Source organism: Anopheles cruzii, chromosome 2 (assembly GCF_943734635.1).
Source record: "Anopheles cruzii chromosome 2, idAnoCruzAS_RS32_06, whole genome shotgun sequence".
NCBI classification, from domain to species: Eukaryota; Metazoa; Arthropoda; class Insecta; order Diptera; family Culicidae; genus Anopheles; species Anopheles cruzii.
In genome coordinates, this window is record NC_069144.1 from 33,141,723 (window position 1) to 33,165,925 (window position 24,203).

The 24,203-nt window shown below is 38.9% G+C and overlaps 1 protein-coding gene across 3 annotated transcripts in view; it reads right to left on the reverse strand.

Annotated features, from left to right (window-relative positions):
• Nucleotides 1-24,203, reverse strand: part of LOC128269116 (CUGBP Elav-like family member 4) — a 100,826-nt gene that overhangs the window by 13,681 nt on the left and 62,942 nt on the right. For all 3 annotated transcript variants that reach the window (XM_053006485.1, XM_053006484.1, XM_053006483.1), the window contains one exon: nt 14,829-14,908. In XM_053006485.1, the coding sequence (XP_052862445.1) occupies nt 14,829-14,908 (80 nt within the window). The remainder of the gene's footprint in view (nt 1-14,828; nt 14,909-24,203) is intronic.

The following is a 24,203-nucleotide window of genomic DNA, read 5'->3' on the forward strand; positions in this document are numbered from 1 at the left end:
CTTCGCAGCCTAAAACGACGTGCATAGAACGATAATATTTTTAAATTGACATTAATTCTTTGTACACTGCACAGCACTCATCCTCGCCTCAGCAGTGGCTTAATAGGGAATTGAAAATGTGCAACAGGCAACAAGTCTTCTAGACCAGACTACACGCCACAATCGTAGTGGAGCTGTAAACGTGCAACTCTAATATCTCGTCGGTACCAGGGATAAAGCATGTTCTAGATTCCTTCCATCCTTACTTCTCCAATAGAACCACACTAGCAGCAAATGAAGGGTTCCGTGTCTGAGAATAAAGTTGCAACCACCAAAAAAAAGCATCGTCGAAAGCAGCATGTTGCATGTACCCGTTCGACAGTGTTTCCTATGCTATGCTCGACTGAAAACAAACGTTCACACTCGTCGTCGATGGCTAGGGCAAGGTTTTAGGAAGTGAATAGAAGCATTGAAAGAGAAAATATACAAAAAATGCTACGACATTCGTTTTCATCGCATTTTTGCAAGAATCGTTGAAGCACGAAACTATTCGCTGAAACTAGTTGCTCCCTATCTTTCGTTTCCTTTGGCTTAGTTCCAAACCTTTTTTTTAATAATAATGAAAATGATTAAATAAACATGAATTATACACGACACCTTCAATATTATATAGAGACAGCTGCCACTCCACTACAGATGTATTCAGAGACAGAATTCTTCCAGTTCGTGTCCGTAAGGCAAATACTGCTGATATAGCCCGTTTACGTTAGAAAATACAAATGATATGTTATTACTAGGTCTATGCAGCGAAAACCAGACTGTTTTTAACGGACTGTGGTTAAACACACAAAAAATTGTTATAATTTTACTTTTGCAATTTTCTATTTTATTCGAAGTATGTGCCATTGCTAGCTATACATTTGTCCTCTCCCACTGCTAAATCATGGATTCCCAGACGAAAGAATTCTTCGATTTTTTAAGTAAACTAATGAGTCATCCAATTTCGACTTCCTCGTAGAAAAAAGAAGGGCTGCTCAGCCAATACGTCCCATCCCATCGACGAAAAAGAATGAAATTCGGAAAGAGCCAAGTCTGGTGAATAACGCGGGGAGGAATAGCAGTTGCCATCCAAGTGATTTGATAGCATTCTGAAACAGTTTGGCTTTTTGGGGACATTTGAGGCTCAGGCCACTGGGCGCCCCCATTTTTTTTTGATAAGAAAAACGGCTTTTTGGTCGTTTCTCGATCAATCGATGGGTTTCAAACCGAAATAATTTTTGTTTCGACCTGAAATCATTTACCTGATGGCAACAAAAGGTAATGATGAATGAACCGCTAAACTGGGAAGTCCCAATCGACAGGTAGCCATCTTTTTAACAGTCTGGTTTTCGCTGCATAGACCTAGTATGACTGTTTCTTCTTTTTCTTTTTCGCAAATATAACCATACTTAGGTCAAATTCTTGAGGATATGTTCGTATGCAGTATCCGGCTTCCTAAGGTTTAGCATTGCAATTTTCTTGCTGTCGTCTATCGGCTGTTTTCCGAAGGTTCAAAACGGTGATGCAGCAGAGTATTGTGTGGTTCAATCGCAAAGCAGCCCAAAAATGTACACATAATTAAGTTATTAAAGGGAAAATTTATTCCCCTGTCGTTGGTCGGTCGGTTCGTTCGTTTGGAGGTAGCAGAGATCTCCACAGCCAGCTTTGTTTGATTTCTTCGCAGTTGCGCTGACGGAAGCCAGATTTTGAGAAAAATCTTGCGAGTTTAAAAGGAATATTGCTTTGGTGGTCTTTGAAATCAACTGCACAGAGTCATTTCCGAAATGAGAACACAATGAAGCGAGGAACTGCGTTAAATGCTGTTTATCGTTTTTGTCGAACCATCATGATTTGTCAAAATATTCTTCAATTTGATTCTTTTATTTATTTTGTTGCTATCTTTTCAATACACTACATGGCGAATCGCATAAAGTTTTTAACAATGATAAAATTGTCCCATAGTTTCGTACTTGATGGTTTGTATCTTGTCTTGTATGTTGTTTTTTGTTGAAAGTGTTCATCGATACAACGTTGAACGGACACGTGTTGACAACAATTTTTAAATACAATAAACAGTACAATTAAAAAAAATTTATAACTGTTCGGGTTTACTGATATTCCGATGGTTGTATAATATGTACTTCTTATTTCAACCAATAAGTAAAATTTAAACTAGAAATAACTGTAAGAGATTTGAAAAAAGTTTTTTACTTTAGTTTAGTTGAAGTAACTTTTACTTCCCAACTGAATTGCTGCCCAGTTTAACAACATGTTTTATTGGGAATGGTTACCGTTCTCAGCCAGCAACTTCACACAGACTTGCCGGTCGCAAGGGTGCATGTGTATCTGCTAAAGGAAGATGACACCATCAATAGGGAGCGTGAAGATATCGACAGCCAGAAATACCGAACGCCCGGAACCGGATGCCGGAAGCGGTACTTCAAATTTTAATCAAATTACAACCTAATTCAATATCAACTCCAACCGTGATGTAACAGAGTGAAGCTGATGACGGGGGTTATCAGTTGGTTCACGAAGTTTTGATCGTTCAACGTTTGTTTTTAAAAGCAAAAGGACGGTCTCCGGTTTGTACATACATAGTAACATCCAGCAGAGAATATTGATATTGGTTTATATTTTGCCTGTAGAAATGTTCACTTATTTGATTCTTTGCGCTGCTTAAGAATACGGAACGGAAACTAATGAATATAAAGTTCCATGAACATATTTTAAAAGTAAGTGAAGAATAAAATAAACTAATTGCAATTTGACTTAGGTAAAATTTACAACTTTGAGTACACTCGTGGGAGTAGTTTGTGGGCATGACGCGTGTAATAGCAAATAATAACTCGTTGGGCAAATAATTACCGTAGGTAAACTTACGTAAATGTTGAATTTGGTATAGGTGTAATTTGGTTGATTCAGTTCCTTCGTTCGTTTAAATCTTCAAGCGAAGGGGACAAACATGCAAGAAGACATTTGACAGAAATGTTGTAGGTGGAGGCAATTTGGTACAGTTTAATCAATGTGAACGTTAAAGATGCATGTGGGAAAATGTCCTTATCCTAGACTAAATGTATACTAACGCCATAATGCAGTATGAAATATTTACTAAAGGGCGCGGCAAAAATACGACGGAATGGAATATCGGTGACGATGGGAAGGTGTCATTTGCTTGGCTTGCAAATCATCGTCACCTGCATCAGTTGACGTGCCGAGAAGGGTGCAATTTACGCGCGAATAGCAAGAGGAATCAAACACGGCAGAGAATATGTGGGTGTAAAAATAGAATATTCATGATTCAATTTGTATACATAAAAAAATTTCGCCAACTTGTTGGTGTATACAGCACATTCTTGTCATCTTGTCCACTCTTCTGTTAGATAGACGGATGCTACCGAATGTTATGACAGTTATCCGAAGCATATTTCCTTTTTTGACGGTTCCTGAGCTGCATATAAAGTACATAGTTGTTCTTTTACTTTATCTGCATTTTGGTATCACAGCGTGAAAACTGTGTTGTTAAGTTTACCTGTAAGTGTCAACCGAGCAGAAGCTTTTTTCGTCTTAGCTATCAAGAACCAGCTTTGAGTTGAATGTCCCATTTTTAGCAAAGATTCTAAAAAAATTGAGATGTTAATTTCATGATTTGCATAACCGAACGAAAATCTACCGACCTCATATAGCAGACCAATTTCTTTCGGAACTTTGTGATGTGTTTTTGCTAGAAAGCTACGCAAAATTGAACGATGTTGAGCAACATCCACTGAGGGAAACTGGTACTGAACCCAATGACACGAATGCTTAAATTTAAGCTTTCATCTATGGTTTGCTGAATAAATTATAAATCCTTGCTATAAACGTAAATGGCATCCAATCGTCGGGTCCTAGATCAAAACCACCTAATTCCAAGATTAAGAGCAACGTTTTACTTTCCTTCACCGTAACATTGGTCTTGTTCTGTGGCACTAACCACAAACTTTCGATTCTGTTCTTGTTATACTTTTGAAAGATAAAACACAGTTTAGCACCTATTATGCGGAGACAAGAATTTGTTTTTGTACACATATGCCATCGCATAGAGAAATTTGCCCCTTTTCTGGAGAAATCAGGCTATCTTTTGCAATGCACAAGCAAGAAAGCAGGGTAGAGATATGTTGAGCTACTGCTCTCACTGACAAAAACCTCGATTCGGACATAAACACAATGGTCCCAAAGAGAAACCCAATGCCTCAAAGGATAACAAGGCTGTTCGCTTGTGTGCTGAAAACTTCGTAAAATTCGATTACGCTGACAAACTTCTCTTACTAGTTGAGGAAGGAATATCGAGCATGTGTATGTGACATTGACAGTAGAACTAATGGTACTGTGTATGCATGCCACATAAGATATCTTATAATTAAACTGTTTTTCTTTTAGTTTGCTTTGGGGTGAAATAAAGGTTTTCCCACTATGGCGTTGACTGTCGAATAAGGCAATCCATGTGCCGCTATCTCGCCTAGCGTCCGAAGTCTGAACGATGTTTACACAGTGACTAGTTTCACGAGTGAGTAAAAGTTTTTAATCTTTTATCCGAAAACGCACTTCCAGCTTCTCGGCAACCTTCCAATCTGTGCTGCAAAACTATCCAACCAACATCCCTTAATTTGGGTAGTTTAAAAACATGCTTCTCGATTTAAATCTCTTCGGTCGATAGTCTTAGAGGATTGTGGAGAAAGTCAAATCATCGGATTCGAACCCTCCGGGAAGCCCCTTAAATCCTGCTCGTTGGGTCGGAAGCCGTTACATACCGTCTCGAACGGTCGATTGTGGTATGTTTGTGACAAATTTTATAACTTCTATCCAGTAATCGAAGAGCTAGATTCAGCGATGGCTCCCATCGGGTTCCTATATTTAGTAGCAATCGGTGGGGACTGGGAAACGTGTTTTCGTTTTTGCTGATTTCATTTTATTACTAGACTTCATCGACCGCCCAGTCTGGGCGGATCAACAAAGAAAGGATTAAACGGTGCAAAGATTTCGGATGTGAGTCAGTGACCTTTTACATCTCAACATAACTATATCCGTGCAAGTGTAACTAACCGTCGATTCCCCTTTTTGGTTAATGACTGATGACCTTTAGTTCCATGTCAAGCTTTGTGTAGAATCGTTGAGTAGACTCAGAAAATAAATTTATCTATAATCCAAGTGCTTCGTAAAACCCTTACATTAACCAATTTCGATAAAATAAAATTTTCCATGTGATTTAATATATGTGCCTCTCTCAAACAATATTGTCTCATTTGCTTACATTTAGCTGCGTTTTCCCTTATTGAAAACACAAAAGTTAAGGCAAAACAGCTCTTCTACCACTACAATTTAAAAACCTTATTATATGAGAGATCAAAAGCCAATTGAGAGTATGTCAATTAATTTTACTCTTTCAAATAGCGATTTGTTCGAAGGATTTTGGTTGGATATGAGACGTTTTGCGGTAAAAATGATTTCTCTCTCCATCACAAAAGTTTTCACAATATTACTTTAACGACAGATTTTTTAACCTCAACTATGATTACTCAATGATTACTACTAATACTGTGCCCAATAAGTTCGTAGCCCAGATAACAGAGCTCAATTTTGTTTTTTGTTCTATTGGTGCACTCTTCATATGCACGTATGTCGGATTTCAATCGCTCTCCTTATTTTTTTACAAGTCCTGTAGTATCGTCGTGTCACAGTACTTTTTACAACGGAAAAAATCAATTATCGTGCAGTGATTGAATGTTTTTTTTTGGAAGGTTTAAAAGTAAAGTGGAGCAAAAGTAGAGTGGAAACAGTTGAGAGGAAGGGAGAGCAAAACGGACAACAATGTCGAGCGAAACCCGTGTGAGGCAGAATTAACAACACCTAGACGGGGTAAAGGGATTGTAGAAGGGCGCGTCTAAAGGACTTTAGAGGAAGGTGAAAGTCAAAGAAACAGTAGGAATTATTAAAGGCAAGGAGACAACGGAGGAAGGGGTCCGAGGAGCCATAACGAGTTCGACGAAAGGGAATCAGGAAGCAATCACGGCGCCGTAAGGAGCGTGAATTTATGAATGAATGTTGAATTAAAGAGGGTTTCTAAGTTTAAACGTGGTTGACGTTATTTTCTTGATGGGCATTCTGTTTGTATACCATTAATTTACTGTATTGAAGATAATATTTGTCTGGCTTGATAAATATTTCCGATCCTTGTATTGATTACGACCCGCTTTCACAATCTCTTAGCATACTCGTATAGTTAAGCTCATAAGGCAGAAAGTGAATCGCAGCGCAGCTAAGTAAAAGCGGGTGACTTTTAGCGAAATTCTTTGAAAAGTTTTTCTCTATCAAAAAGTTTCCAAAAGGTTTCCTTATTTTTCTTATTTCCAGTTTCTGATGATCTAGCATATCGGAAACAATAACACCCGGCTTCCTCCATCGAAGCTGTCGTACGTGCCTGTTGTTGGACGTAGTAGACGTGATTGTGACGAGGAAATGTCCTGTAACCTGAGAACATGGGGTAAATTGAGTTATATTTCCCATTAAAGCATTTTATGGTTGCTGATGGCTGTATTCCAATCAGCCCTATTTTGGACCCACGACAGTAAAGGCCCGGAAGTAATACAGACATAAATCAATATTTTTGATGAAGAAAGTTCCTTCGATTGTGCAAAAGTTTATCTGATTAGTGCGTTATTCGGTGATAATGATCGATGAAACGGAATACAAAGAACGAATCAAAAGTGAGGCAAGTGGTTTCCAAATCGTTTTTGTTAACGGTTTCTGAAAACTTTTTTGAAATAAGTTTTCAGAAACCGTTGTTTTTAGATTGTGTGGCGTCATTATGTACAATGAAAAGTACATACATACTTGATTAAAGACTTACATCAAAGTTGTCTGTACACAAAAGGCATCAAATGCTACTTCAATCTACTTTTAAAGTGTACTGAAATATCTTAAAATTAGCTAAGCTTTGAAGTTTCAATTAAGGTAAAATCAATCTTCTAATATAATCGGTTCACAACATTCAGATTTTCGACAATTACGCTGATGTTGCCAAAAACTGAATACTGTAATCATAAGCCATAAAGTGTCTAAATCACGGTCTAAACTTGAACCGTGTCCATGAGACATGGAACCTATCGCTACTATGATTACCTTGACTTCTTATAATAATTCATTTCATTAATTTTTTTGTTAATGTTTTGGGTGTCAAAGACAATGTTTAGTAAACTCAAAAAAGGGAAGTATCCATAAAGCTTCGATGGCGGTTGTAGTAAATCTCCGTTTTTTGCATTCTCTTTGTTTTCCTTGGTTGTTGTTTATTTGACATCTGATCGGACAATAGCACACTTCAGGAAGATAGCGTCATAGACAGTTGACATCGAGGTTAACTCATTCTGGTGGTTCGTAGTATGTTGAGGAATCTTGAATACTGGTGGTGGCGCTGTTTTTTTGTCTAATGGTTGAACATACATATTCTGCATATTTCATTTCCAAGTTTCTTACTATACTAGATTGCGGTATTTCAACGAAATGCAATAGTAGAAGTGACCAAACCTAAGTCTGCAGGTCCACTAGTTGTATGAGGTTCCAAAATTATATCTTCTCACTTTCGAAAAGGCATCCTCTTGATGTAGCGACATCAGAAATGACCCAATGGAAAATATTTCCAATAACCCTATCGATAGTCCGATGAATTTTCCAATGGTTGAGAAACTGTATTGGCAGTTCATCGAATGACCAACATAGGTGTGCTCCTCTGTTTATTTTGGCAGAATTCAGTAAACCTAAAAATAATATTAATATTTAAATACCGTTCACCACTTACCCAGCAGCATGATCATGATCTTGGAATCATGGTGCCACGCAGCATAATAGGCTGTGATGCTCACAATGTCACGTAGAAGCAAACTCCCTATTCGTCGTTTGTACAGCGTATTGGGGAAAAGTGGTGTGAAGGTTCACTGGTTGAACTGAGTCTGTTTGATAGCATAATCTCCAGTTGCGTCCGCTCGGACACGTCTGATGGATTAACGGTATTCGCTAATGTTGCAGACTCTGTTAGTTGACGCAGGCGGACACCTTCTCGTATAGCTGAAGGATGGGATAGGCGGCAACAATGCAAACAAACATCGACATAGGGTACGAGGAAGTAATTCAATAAAATCAACGAGGGTCGTATGGATCGAACTGATGCTCAAGTTCTGAATAGAAACGGTATTTTATAAAGTAAGGATGCTTTTTTCCTATATGTTTTGTTGTGTGATATTCCGGAGTATTTTGAAAAACTTCATCATTGAGGAAGACAATTAAATCAATTTATGGTACCCTTTCAATCGTTTAATTGCAGAAGTTGGAAAACACAAACTTTCATCGGAAAATTGCCTAGCGGTATGTACTATGTTTACCCTATAGCATTGCATCATGCTAGGTCTTCGAAAACTGCGAAAAACATTAAACCTTAAATATTGAACTGCGTATTAACATTATATTGAATGCGCGTAGGAGAACTGAAGTAACTGAACTGAAAATCGTTAGATAAAACATGAAAAATTTGGTAAAGATATTTGCTGGAAGGCAAATATTGCTCAGATCACCAATGGTTTGATAAACACGGGGTAAATGGGTTGCAAACACCGGGTTGAGATCCATCTTTTTATTGTCGATATACTAGACCATTTTTTTGCTCGTTATATATTTATCCTATGTTCGATGGCTAAGCGAATCATTTGAGAGTTGCTTGTTTTCAATTTCAAACTCTTTTTCGAGCATGACATATAATTTTTTGGTTTGAGGCGATCCTTAAATTTTATTGAAAGAAGTTATTCTGGTGGTTTTGTAAGGCTCCAAGCTTGCTTGAGTATGACCACGCAAAAAAGATGTACACATATTCACACTTGAGCACGCTGTAGCTACAATATCTATAAATTTTATTGATCTATATACTTTACAATGATTATGCCAAAGGCATGGATTGGGTGGGCTTGCTAAGGCCAAAGGGAACCCACATCTGAATGCTGGCTGTACGTAATGGGCTTATTGGATCAATACGCTTATAGAACCTCGTTTCTTCTGCTATAAAAGTGAAGAGCGCGTTGCTGAGTAGAAAGCGTGAAACGACCATACAACAAGACATGTTGGAATGAAAAAGCAAATGGGATCGAAATTGCAGTTGAAAGTTATATTTTTCTGTCCATTTGGGCAGATGCTTAAAAGCAACACCTTCTCTCAACCACCAAGCAAATTCCTTTTGAACGCCTAGAGGTGGAATAAAGGATAGATTTTCTATCAATAAAACCATCAAATACAACGGCATAGGAAATATTAATAAAAGAAAGCGCAAGTAGTAAAGCGAAAATAGAATCGTTTCGTTTCCAATAAAACATCGAAACATAAAACTTTGTGCTTCAAATCAAAACCATGACAAACACACTGAAACATCAGACTTTACGGCAATTGCTCTCCATCACGCTTGTGCGATAAGTTAGTTTAGCATTAATTTGAGCATTTAGCATTTTGAATAAGTGTTTGCGTTGCTATGAAAGAACGATAACCACTAGTTACTACTTTTTTGTATATATTTACCAAAAACTTTGACTATATTAATAGATAATCAATCGTTTTAACTAAACATATTTGTTTGCAAATATCTTCTTTTGTGCTATCCGATAAGCATATTACATAAGTCTTTCCAATGACATTTCGTATAACAGCAACGTAATATGTTGGAAAACTATTATCCCATAAGATAATTAAATAATTTAAAATTTCCTTGAAAATGTCCAAACTATATGGATCACTTTAGGGCTTCGATTTCCGTTAAAGACGTTCCGCTCCGTGAAATATATTTTATAACAGATTGAATATTCAGTCAATGTGCTTTTGCAAAGAGTCTACGGTTAGAAGACGTAACACTACCTTCATTGTCCCCAACTGGGTTCAAGTTTATTGAGTTGATAGCTTTAAGAAATTAAAGCGTCAATAAAAACAGTCCAGTCTGATCTTTAGGAATCAAAAAAGGTTACCTAAGAAAATCAACGATATCGAAATCGCACCCTTCGAAAGTAGTCGTTATAGTAGCTATTCATGGGCAATCCAAGCGCCTATCTGAAACGGTATTTAATTAAAATATCAACTGTTTTCCGTTTTGCACACCTTCAATGCGAAGTGCATATTGTCCCACGATGCCCATGCCTAACGAAGAGATAGTCGTTTACAAATCCTTGCTAGGGTACCGTAACAACTTTTTACTAGTCACCATCAATGCTGGCATAAACGGCGGGCAACTCCTTCTATCCAAACGATGGCGAAATGAAAATTACCGGACAACGACTAAATAAATATTATTCTATTCGCTGGCGTGCGTGGTGGAATTCGCAGAAAACTCACAACCGAACTCACTCACTGCCACTCCCCAAAAGGTTCAGTGTGCCAGGGGTGCGTTTGCAAAGAACCGGCGCAGAGCCCACTTGCCGAGCCCAACGAGCCATTTGTTGACGTGGAGTAAACTAGACGCAAAAGAGCCACGCGTTAGTAGCGCATTTTGAAACACAACATTTTACCCAAAATAGTTGACACGTCGGGCCACCGCGTTCGACACGTGCACGTTAAGAATTTCCGGGAAGTTGAGGATGGCGTGTTGGTCTATTTAGGAAACGACGGCTGACACGTTCCCACTCGAGATTCGCGCCCTACGTTCCTACTCAGCGACACTTGCAACGATTTTCGAGCTGTTGTTTCACGGTGTACAATAAATATTCCACTGACGGGGCTTGATAAATCGGAGTCGAAGCCTGGTCGTCACGGCGGAGTTCGCTTGTGCAAGGCAAACAGTACGACAATGCTTCTGCTGACTGATTCACGTAACGCAGGGTGTGCTAAACACTCCAGAACTGTTGCGCACATACTCCAGCACTAGCCCAATGTCAAGTTAAGATAGGTTGTTGCACGAAAAGTACCGTGCTGGCGAGCAAGTTACAAGCGAAACGTGTGAAACTTCTAGTTTGAACTTGACACCACATTTTACAAACAACGCTGACTAGAATGCACCAGATGTTCTATCATACGTCAGATGATTTACGCACCTGCCTTCAGCTGAGCTCCATTTAGATGGTAATTGAAGGTCGAATGTTCTAAGTCGAACTTAAATAAACCTTACACGATTGACGACGAATTGTAGCTTCCAATATTACAGCTTAGGCGTCCCCTTAAATTTGTATTCTTCAGTTCTGTCCAGTTTGAACTGTAATTAATCGTTATCAAATAAATGTTATCATGTAAAGTTATTTATCCGCTGCAAATGTACATTGTTGAGTTATACTGTGCCGATTACTATTTTACCCACTTAGTTTTGCATTATTCCGCGTTTAGCTGTTCATTCGTAAGCAACAAAATTGTGTTGAGTTCCGAAAAAATTGTCAAATTTTCAGAAGCCCTTCTAAATGAAAAGTGCACTGATGGACTGATAAATTGATTGGTTTATCGATCCAATCGTCTAATTGCTATGATGGTTGAGTCAACCATGCATGCAGCGCATCGTTAAATGTTTAATAGAAACGAAACAGCATTGCATGGCAACCAACACAATGCTTCGGTGCTCCGTAGCAGAAAACATCGGACCACACGTGAGTAGTGACCAAAGTAGCCCCATGAAACAGATCTTAGTAATTTTCTTGCTTTTTCTACGTTGAAAATTTCGGGATACCCGTATTTTCGGCCCGGAACTGACACGTTTGAGTTGGATATAGAATAGATGCGAATCGAGGTTTCAGTCCATTCTACTGCCGCATGATCGCTATGGATATGGTGAAATCGTCGGTAACGGAGCGGAAATAGGAAAAACAATTCTCCTACAGCGAAGGCACAAAAAGAAACAAATAAAAACTAACGTCATTGTAGAATGCGGTATGCCATATTCACGATGGCTCCGTGTGTGGTGTGTATCATGTGAAGGTGAGCAAGTAGTAGATGATTATTCTAGCTGCGCTTCGGAAAATATCTTCGTCGAGGCTGAAAGATTCGTGCAGTGAGGAGGTGAGAGGAGGCCAGAGCCCGTTGATGGCACTTTGGGCTAAAGCGCCGTCAGCAACACGGAAAGCCGCCGATAAAAAGGAATCCAATAAAGGAGTAAGCGCTCCGAAACGAATGATCACTGTATGATGGGCGAACAATCGGAACGTTGCTGGGTGGTGGAAACAGACCCAAATGTGTGAATCTCCGACATTTTCTGTGGGAGATCCGTTGTATAACGTGAACAGAACCGGAGGAGCAGGCAAAGAGTATTTCGGCGAATATGGAATAAAATGAATAAAAGGGAATAAACAAAGGAATAATAAAAGTAAATTGAGTGCTACATGTGCATCATAGAGATTTTTTGCTTTTTTTTGGGTAACCTGTAGATAGTGCCGTTCATTGTCCTTGCGGCGAACCATAGTATGGCACGACGTTCGATAGTGACTAGCGGCAGCTCTTAGCCCTGAACGGAACGAGGCAGCTGAGAGCAGCGAGATGATACTTCGAATGTTGGAGAGTAGAAGGGGGGTTGGTGAGCAGGTTTCCTCAACAGGATAATCGAACAAGACCCATATAGAAACAGGCAAGATAGGGAGCAACAGCTCTCCGCTGCCTTCAGATTGAACGTTACATTTCCAGAATGCATAAGGTAGCGTGTATTTGAATCAAGGGGAGCAAACATATTTGGATAACCTAAAACAGCCGGTGGATGTACTTTGGCAGATGCCGACGGTTGGCGATGATGAACCGTGGAAAATACTGCAAACGGAATCTTCGATTATTGATACAACCATCAGACACACCTGATGCTCTACGGTGGGTGCTTGTTAGGTTGCATTGGGGCGTCGTCTGTGCTTGCTTTCAGATGTTAGACTCTGTTTCTCATACAGTACTATATTTGTTCATCCCCCTGTCCCTTTTCATTCCCATAGATTATTCTTTATACTTAAATTAACAAACGTTCTCAAGAAGCTTAGAGTCCATTTTTTCATATTTTCGGCTATTGCTCATAAAATTTAAACCAAAAATACTATATAACGTGCAATATCTGACCAAATAAACAGAATTTTTCCATCAATTTAATCTTTCAATTTTCAATTTATTCTACCTATTGAAAGAGATTCTCCCGCTGATGGAGTCGGTAACGCTCGACGTTGTCACGCAGCTGACCTGGGTTTGATTCCCGAGGCCGGTTGTCACGCAGCTGACCTGGGTTTGATTCCCGATAGCCGAGACAGGAGGTTGGCGTGGTGCTAACAACCCCTTCCATAAAACACACCGTTACAGAAAGCAGCAGCGATTAACATTGTCTCTGGTGCAGGCCAATGTCGCTCGGAGTATAAGAAGAACAACATTCTCCATGTTTCGACAAAAGTTCTCAATATTGATATACCCATCGTTCTGAAAACTTCAAATTTGTTGGAATCGGCATTCTGATTCCGCACACTACCAATTTGTTTACTTTAATCAACAGTGTTTGTCGGTTTTTGTCATAATTCTTTTTAAACCATGTTGTAATTAAATTAAAACGAAGTCTTGTACTCACGCAACTGTCCAATAGTGATTGTCACCTTGCCTTTTGATGCACCAGCTTCTTTGAATAATGTTAATGTGTAATGTAAAATGATTACACTAGCTAAAATTTATCATAAGGAACGGTATGATGATGTGATGTACTTTGATTTTGTTTTTAACTAATACTTTTACTATAATTTTCTTAATTTCCATGTTGTTTGAATCACTTCAATAGGTCTTCCGAGCACAATTTAATCTTGCCAACACTTAAACGAACTCATCACCGGCTAGGATTGACAAGGAACGCGTAGTTTAAGCAGAAAAATACAGACTTCAATCTAGCATAATATATATAAAAGGTAACAGGTAACTTCTATCGTGGAGTGGAATTCTGGTATTTCTGACGTACTTTAGATTCTATTAAAATTGTATGCAGATAGAATGTTTAGGATCCTGTAAAATTTGTTCTGGAGATCAGTGTTAACCAGTCTTAAATGAAAACTCACCAAACAAATATTTATTTAACTTTCAAACACTATAGAAAAACTTTGGGTTGAAACAAATGTTACACATTATGGTATTTTCAGGACTTTAAAAATGTTCAAATATAATTAAATCTTAGTACGATGTTTACTAACTGCTTCATGTTAGGCAGTTGCGTAAAGCGTAACCATCGATTGAACCCATTGCAATAACGTAGTAAATAAACTATTCGTAAGTGGACTTTTGTTCTGTAGTATTCATCTTTCGTTGAATGAGCCTGATTAAACCAACGAGCCGTATGTGAAACGGGAGATGCAATTAAATTAAACTAGCAATTTTCATAAATTCCACGCATAGACGAAAGCATTTAATTCAATTATTCATGAAACCAATTTATGATTTTTCACTTCTTAAACGAGCTGTGCGGCGTTGTGGCAGCATACCTGCGTCTGCCTGCCTAATAAACACGTGACATGTTTTATAAACTCAAATAAAAACTCACATTATTGCTAAAATAAAAAAAATAATTGAACCATTTCACTCGGGGGTTTTTATAGAGCATATAATTAGAAAAGGAGTGGGAATGCGTTGAGTAAATTAAATTATGCGAGACATAACCTCTCCTTTAAAATGTTTTATACACAATGTACTCTTCATAGGTGCTGGATTTGTTTAGCTCCGCTTGTTGATGGTATTTCAGGTGTTGCACATTTCAAAACTCGACGTTGAAGAGTCGTTTGTACTTGTTAGTTGTTCAGAAATAGTAAGTTGACAAAATAAGGAATACTTGTACTTACCGGCATAGTTTGACTACCGTGAAGAGATGTTATTGCAGCTTGAGCTTCTTGATGCGAGGTAAATTTAACAAAGGCGCAACCTAAAAGAAGTAAAAAGTGGAACAACATGTTAATAGTTAATATGTTATTAATATGTAATATGTTGTGATTAGCTCTAGTTATAAGTAATAAGTGAAGTTGATCATTGCTAATTGGGCTAAGTTGCCCGTTGACTGTTTTATGTATTAATATTAATAATAATCATACTTATTGTCTGAGCAAATGCAGGATAACAATCAATTCTAATATTTAAAGAGGAAATTACCCAACGTTATTTATTATAAATATAACAAATGCCGGATTTGATTCTTTAACTTTTATCTTGAATTACATAAAAAAGTTTGTACTTTATTTTGTAACTAGTGGTTTTCGCCGACTTTATCAGGGTAGAAAAACAGCACACTTTTCGTCATGTTTGTCTCATTGGTCGACTAATGGAAAACTTTGTTGAATGGTTGTTGGTACCGCGCCAAATCCACTGTCACGCTGGTATCGGGAATCAAAACCATGGTCAGCTGCGTGACGATCGGTCCCGGGATTCAAACCCAGGCCAGCTGAGTAACAACGACGAGCGTTACCGATTGCTCTACCAACGGGGGGAAGGACATTAGAACATGTTTAAAGATTCAACAAGCAATAGAGGCTTTATCCGCGTAGGTAATAATTGCTTCTTACTTAAAACGGATCACTGTTTGGTATTGTGTTTTTAGAGATGCGCTTTTGCTTTCAGTATCTTCAGTACCTTCAGTATTTCATATCGCTGTTTTGAACTTCCATGGAACAATGTATAAAAAGACGTGAGCCTTTATATAATTAAAAATATGAACATGTTGAATTTAAGGGCAAACCAACGCTTTTATATTTTCACTATATCCAAGAAACCATTTGAAAAAAAAGCTGGTTTCGATAGTTTCTTGTTCTTGGGCCAACCACTTCCATCGCCACGAATCACTTGAGTCAAATGGTATTCAAGACACGAAACTTTTCCAGCTTTTGGAATTATCTAGACTTTTGCGATGGAATTCTCTCAATGTTCCGAGTCCACTTGCCCGCTGGTGGTCCACTGGAAGCAAGGTTCATGAAACGCCAACGCGAATGTTGGAGATGCCTGTTGAAGCACGTAGAAGGAATGAATAAAATTAATTATCTTATTTATCACGAGACTAAATTTGAATTCACTGTCAGACACTGGTTGAATGCACTGGTTGGAGCACAACACGAACCACTCTGGAGTGTTCATCGCATTTGGAACTGTCTTTAGTCGCTTCTGGAATAATAGAATTACGCTTGGTTTTGTATACAAATATTTCTCAGCGACAGTCCCGTTCTTATCAGAGGCTCCTTAGAAAGTTATTTAAGTTGAATTATTTCAGTCGATAAGTGAATTAACAGTAGTTTTAGTAGTTTTCATTAAAAACATTATGTTTATATTCAACACTTATCAAGATATACGGTCACTTTTGATATTTAAATAATTTGATACCTAAATAATATGAATGATAATTGAGTTAACTTTTAAACGAATTTTCCTGAGTTACAGTGAGTTGGTTATAATTGCAAATAATTATAATGCTTCGAGAAGCTTGAAAATGAATTAAGCAGTAACAATAACAACACATGTTCAATCGTTTAGTTTTTCCAAGTCAGCGAACGGAAAACTATTCGACTATTTGAAAATCGATCGCAATCATATAAAGCAAGGACATTCCCTTCGTTCATTCTTCTCAATTGCACTCAGTGTGATGTACTTCCCAAACGAATATCCGTTTTTTTGCTGTCGAGTTGCACGCCTCAGATTGGTTTGCACTTGGTTTGGTAGATTAAAATTCAATTGGATGATTTTTCTCAATCAATTCAATTCCTTTTCCGTTTGCAGATGGCATAAAAAATGTGAGAACCACAGCTACTCGTTCCTGTTTTTCACGAGAAGTAGCGTTATAGTTGTCTATCCAAAGGAATTCTGCAGGTTGCTAGCAGATGGGTTTTTGTGCAACTTTGTCCAACATATCGTTGAACAAAAAATTCTTGTCTTCTTCCAAAAAAATTTTAAAGTCTCTGGGCACTGTGCATCACATTCACAGCTCATCGCGTTGTACAAATTGCTTGTTTCCGTTCAATAACTGCAGCAATATTTGTTGCTGCCCATCTCTCGCTCATTCCACTCGTTTCCGTTTTCTCGATTGCGATGTTTTCCTCTTTCATTGATGATTTTTCCATTTTTTTGTCATGATGGCGAAATTTTCGAACGAGGATGTGAATTTTGTCATTTCACACTCGTGTCTTCGTACTAGTCGGAGGGTAAATCCTGAACTCGATGATGGAGAAAATAAAATAGAAGCCGATGCTCGAAAACAGCCAAGATCATCACTTAGTGGGTTTATTTCGATACAGCAATCCTTTCTCGCGAAGGTATGGGCTTTCTGATATAAACAGGAAGGTACCGTCGGTGCCTTCCAGCGTCGACATGACCTCTCACTTCCAAACAGGAAAAGTTCCTCAACATTGAAGCTGTATACGTTCGTGCCAAAACGATGAAACCGGAAGTAGGAGGAAAAACTGAAGACCAACATACGAGGAAATTCATGAACATTATTTCCACCACAAATACTATTGGCGTTGATATATTCGAAGTAGACGATACAGATTCGAAAGCCAGGGCCTTCGTCGCGACCCTAACGACTGAAGAAAGATTGTCACGCTGTGCGGATCTAGTTTTGAGGTACCGCGTTCTGTTCTTCCAATGGATAGACAAGTTCGGCTATGGCTATTGATGGCGCCATGAAGCGAACCAGTAGCATGAGTTGACGAGGGAAACGAACGAGCGAAATTGGAATCGGAAAAATTGGAAATAACAAATCTGTCAACAGCGATTGCTGGCACTGCACAGATGGAATGCTATCAACATCGACGGCGACGTTGTTATTATAGGTTGGTGTAAAAATCTCATTCGTGCTTGGCTAGCTTCATCAAACGTCTGGTGGGTTGTGGAGAACGATGCTGTTTTGGATCTTCATGACGTGAATGTTTTTGCGTCGCGATTCGTTGCTTTCGACACCTACAATCCACGCATATATGCGATCAGTGCTAAGTGAGACAGTTTCTACATTTTTTCCAACCTCGGGCTTCCCACCTGTTAAGCGGTTTAGATGAAAACGTACGAAACATACGAGAAACGACGAAGTCCATGTAATTTTACAACCATCTGACCACATACGAATATATTGATGAAAAATGTAAGCGAAACATTTTTATTTATTTATTTATTTATTTATTAAAGGGACAACTCAATACCAGGCGTAATTATAACGCATCATGCTATTTCGTTGACGGAACCCTTCCAAACTTTTCTACATCCCTTCCATAGTACAATAGTAAATACCTATGTCTATGAGGCGACCAACTAACATAAAATTGGTCATAGCTGTAACGAACTTTTTTAAATCCCGATGTGCATGGTGGCTCTTAATTGATGAAGGTTCTAGTCACGTCGACTGTGTTTTATCAGAAATGATTCCCCAAGCTCTACCCAGCTCCGAGAACATGACAGTAAAAAACCCCTAGGTAAACGGTTCACAGTTCTATAGCAACGCCTGGTACATCGTTTCACTGGAATATGCCTCGCTGTGCCAAATTATTCGTCCTTTCGCTGGACCAGCGGCCAGCGGTGTTGTTGCCACTAAAATCCATTCAACAAAAAGCGAGGCAAAGAGTATTTTAAAATCCAATTATGAACCCAACCGAAGCAGAACAGAAAATCGAACGGAAAATATGTATGAGTTCGTAAATCGCCTCATATCCGAGTTGGTGGCCATTCGCCGATGCAACGGTCGACCATAGGCCATGGTCAGTGGGTGCTGCCAGCTTTTCATTTATGCTGCAAGAGTTTGTGATCGTTGTGTGTTTCAACAGTGCGGTTCAAAGGCGAAATATGGGATGACGATGATTGTTGCGATGAAGGCTATCAGCAGCAGCTGCAGGCAATGAGTCCAGAGAAGAGGCAGGGAGGCTACATCAGGTGATGGTCGAGCAATGTGAAAAGTATGGTCGCCGAACAATTATGAATGTTGGTTTGATGCTCCGCCTGGATGTACGAGTGTACGGTCAGCATCACCTAAAATCTTACCCCAAAGTGGTCAAGCGTTCAGTTGAATGAACACGAGCGCAGGAGGGAGTTGAGGTTATTTCTCGTCACGGTAAAATCCACAACGTCCGACGTAAATGGAATTGCTTTCAGGTTGAATTATGTCAGCCGGGAAAAGCAGATATTGCGACAGGACACAGAAAAAATATCACACACACACACAAATGCCCTTAGCCAGAATTTTATGCATTCACTCGGTTGAAATGGCGCTAACATGAAACAATGTTGCGATGCACTATTTGCTAGGATAAAGGGTGATCGCGAGTACGCGCCGCTTGACATTGTTCCCGTACCTTATAGTGTATTTCTAACTTTGTCCAGCTTCAACTCTTAGAGAATTTATGGGCTAATAATTGCAAAAGCGCGCGGCTTACGCTCTTTCGCGAATCTCTTTGCGAGGTTGCAGGGTTGTGCCTATTTCAGCGATAATACACAATGCCATCGTAGTAAAAGGTATAAGCGGGAAATGAGTCACTTTCCATCATAGTGCGTGGTTATGGCGTGCAGTTCACAACCTCCTCTAACAGCAACCAGTAGGTATAGCTCGTAAACAATGCAAACACTTATAAAATCGTACCAGAACACGAAACAGTCGTTTCACATTGCTCTATAGTTCGGTAGCAACAAAGTTCTAGGCTTGGGTGACACTCCAACAAGGTTTACCGAGGCCGAGCGTTCGTTCGTGCATTTGCTAACGATTTCGCATAAAACCCCGGTAAGTCCGTGACCGGTGAACGTTTGGCAACGAATACAAACCGCTGTGCGTCTGGTGACGATTACAGTACCCGTTAACGATGCCAGTGGTATAAGCCGCTTAATTTCGAACTGGAAATCATGCGTCCATTATTGGACGAATTGTTTGCATTTTTCAACCGAAATACCGTTTATTCCCGTGCACTGGTATCCAGCGGATAGGCAAACAAGAGTGCTAGATACTTCCACCAGATCTACCAAATGCATTGCTTGGTGGGGATTCTAGGGAACGCAATTTGCAGCAACACCACAATCGTGTAAGTATCATGGCGTAGATGCACTTAAAAGCATAACAAAGAGATCTCGCATAACATGCTGGGAATGCCCTGGATGCACTCGATGCATTTGCATGAGGAATGGTAAAAATGAATGAAGTAATAACCATTGGTAAAGCGAAATACGCTTTATACTAGCGAATTTCAAAAGATTCGTGTAAATCTGGATATTTGTGTTTTATGTATTTAAGTTCTACGAGCGTACAATGTTATTAAACTAGTATTACATTATTCACATTGCACATTTAAGTAAAATTTCAACCGACCGTAGGTATATAAAACAGTTTTTCAATTACCAGAAACTTAATTTATAATACCAAAATTCAAATTTGAGTGAAACTATCCTTCAGTTTTAAGGTTCAAATAGCACTGAACGATAGTTCAGTTTTATAAATAGTTTCACATAACTGATTTGGTGATGCGGAAGAGAAAAATTACCATTAAAAGGCTTGGTATCGCGTATATAGCACTTACATAAACAAACTATGGCAGGTGAAACTATTGCTAGGTTCCGAACGTACAGAGTAAATTAGTATTGTTCTAACTCAAAATGAAAACAGAGTTTTGTGATTTTTTTCCTGATGGCCGCAAGTTAACAAGATGGGGTTATGGCGGTATTGATAACACTGACAAATGCGTACCAAATGGATACTCGTCACCAACTTGGTGCCTCTAGTTTCTCCAATGATAATAAAATTGTTCGTAAGGATCTGCTTCATCACATTGAGCCAGATATTTTATTTCTTTTCAATCAATATCAACACTTTGTTCTTGCTTTATTCGGCCTGCTTGCTTCTTAATGCGACTGAATTAGGAAAGATAAATTACTTTAGAGGCTTTGAGATCATAGAACGCAATTGAATGGAAACAGAAAGCAACTGCTGGATACGATGATAAGCTATGTGTAGGGAATATGTAAAACTGGCATTCCATGAATGTTGGGTTGCAAGGACAAGTCCTTCTTTTTGGTCCTTGAAAGATACCAACATATATGCGTTTGTTCTCTCCCGGTTGTTTAGGAGCCCAAAAGAGGTTGGTGCAGCGCACAAAAAGCGGTACGAATAAAGGAAATCGCCTGTAGGCCTGCCGTTTGGCACTACATGCTTCTTATTTTTGAAGGATAGAAGTGCTAGAAGATGGTGAGTTTTCTGGCAGGCGCACAGGTTTAGTAACTAACTTATGCAGCTTAAAAGATAAAACTTCCAAAGAATAGTCGAAATCGGAGAATTCACTATTCACTGTGGTTTATCGCTACTTACGTATTGTATTGCAAGCGTAGTTTATTATATTGATAAACAATGTTTGTGGAACATTGTTCAGCTATCATGTATCAGCTACATAGAAACATGGCTGAATGAGTATTGGTTTTTTGAGATCGAATGAGTGTTTCTTAGTATGTTAAATCATAAAATTAGGAACTTAGGAACAGTACGAATGAAAATTTAACACAATAAATGCATTCTCGTTCTTTTCATTTGTATCAATAGTAATCTATCGCAAAATTAACAATATGCTGATTATGCGTAGGTTAATAAACAAATATTGCCTTTATTAATATTGGTTAATATTGGTACATCGGTTAAAACAGAAGGAGTCAGATGGAAGACTAATGCGAGAACGTGCAAAAATTTGAGCAGATATGAGAAAGCATAAGTTTGTGCTAATTGTGCTAATCACCGAAAAGATAAAAAATTTTAGCATATATCAAAAGGCTTGAGTAGCTTGTGGTATGAAAACATAAACCTCCTATGCGATCTATTCTTGATTGCCACTTGGACGCAATAAGAGAAGTTTATCACGGTATCAACACGCTGTCCTGTCGGTGATTCACTCCTTTCCTTGTGGGCACCTCAGAATTGGGCAGGTTGAAACAGATTTCCCTCGGCTCATCAAAATGCCGAGATTCTAAATGCAGCACGTAGCCACGGTGAATGGTTTATAGCGCTATAACTCGATTACCTAAATCGAGATCTCGCTCACCCTTTCTTGACTAGCCGGCCGTTATCCGTGCAACATCCGCTCGGAACCACTCTTTCCCTTCTGAATAACAGAGCCCAGTATTGCGGAGGCAATCTACCCTCCGAAAATGAAGAGCTATTCGGAAAAAACGAAACGAATAAAATTCGTTTGTATATCAGCGCGTTCATCTCTTGTAGGATGACTCTAGTCTCATCTTCGCCTGGGGCTCCCAACTCCGCTATGACCTTCCAGTAACGAGACGTGTCACTTGAAATTGTCACAAACATACGACAGGCCCAGAGCGGCTCAACTCTGAAGATGCCGCGGTGCCACTTCAACCGTAGTCGAAATAAATTCCCTGAACAAATTTACTCGTACTCGTATTAACCCAAAAACTTTTCTTGGAATACGAATCTGGCGTTCGGTGATATTAGCTACATGAGAAAAATACGGAGGACTCTCAAACCTGAAAGCCGAATGGGTCAAATAGTCAGAGAAAATACCCACCAGTAGCGCCCTGGTAGAGCTTGGACAAATGACTACCGGTCGCTATAAACTGAAAGTCATAAACTCGTTTTAAGATAAAAGCCGACCTTTAACCTTTAAGCTCGTATCCAAGAAACGCCACGCGTGCACACACTCAAGCGAACACGCGTAAACAGGATAGCAAGAAGTCCTTGCCTGTCGCTATTTTCCCACAGGCCCAGAAGGGCTATTGACAAGAAGAGCGTTATAAGATTGTCTAAAGCAAGGCAATACGAAATTAAAGCATCCAAGCCTTAGGGTGACAACAAATACCTTTCGAAGCGATAAAAGAAGAAACTTTTTATTCTCGAATACAACGATATACAACTGAGGTCGCATTCGGGAGATAGTGAAAAATGTGAGGATACAACTTCTTTGTCGTAGCTTCCGGCCTTGCGGTTTTTGTGATTGATAGCAAGGACGTGAACATTTCTATTAAACGTGTTTGAGATCTTCGCTGCTTTTTTACCATAACCGTTATTCTGACAGCAGTTGCATAACCGGTACTATTCTTGACACATTGATTCCACTGTTTAATTAAAAATGCGCTCAATTAAGTAATTATTGAAGATTAAAATTACATCGTTTTTAGGGATTAAATTTATTGCTATTTTATCTGTTGACCATTATTTGAACCACTCAAACTTACAGGAAAAAAGGTGAATTACTAATAATGTTTTTTATAATTGCTATTAAAAAATCTATTGAATAAGGACTGGAAGTTTTTTTTTATTCTTAGAGGAACGGACTGTTTATTAAAATTACATTTTATAGCTAACACTAGCCGACCCGGCGAGCTTCGTTTCGGTCAATGTTATGTTTTGGAAATAAAAGCAAACATTCATTATATCCAATAGTTATTCTTCAATTGAGGGATATGGAACATGAAAAGGACATATTGAACATTGAAGTAACTGCTCCAGGTATCCAATCTAGAATGCTGCAGTTAATAGCATTTTATGTTATTTTTTGCTACTAATATAGCGCGTTGCTAAATATAGCAATTGATAGAGCAAACAGTAAAGCTCGTCGTTGTCACGCAGCTGGCCATGGGTTCGATTCGTGATACCGGCGTAACAGGTGGCTTAGTGCGGGGATCTACGTGTCTGATGCATCCTTGTGCCATTGTACACGCATGTTGTTCTTCAATTACATGTTCTGTACATATTGCCATACAACTGATTTTTCAGACATGCGTTTAGTTTGTCGTCTGCGTCTTGACGATGACGTGTCCTTTTTTAGCCCGAGGAGCATCTCAGAAATAGAATCCTCCCCTTTGGTTCGAAACATCCTCTATAACTCCATCATACACATTGCGTTGCTCTGGACCTTATTTCCCAAGATAGGAAAGAAGTAGCAAAAAAGTAGTTTATTGATAACTAACATATTTCCTTTTGTAACTTAAATTCGAAAAAATCATGAGAAGATCGATTTGCAGGAGGCATACCTAACTGTGTAACGCTTAGTTGTACAATTCTTGCGTGTAATATCATGCATTTTAATGTGATTCTCGCAAACGACGTAGAATATCCCAACATTACATCAATTCTTTGCATTTTTTCCAAAGATCTCCTGGATTTGACGGATGGCTTCATTGCGACCAAGTTTGTATTGATCGATTTCATCGATAGATTGAACTGAATTCTTCTTCTTATCAGACAATTACATGCATTACACACAATT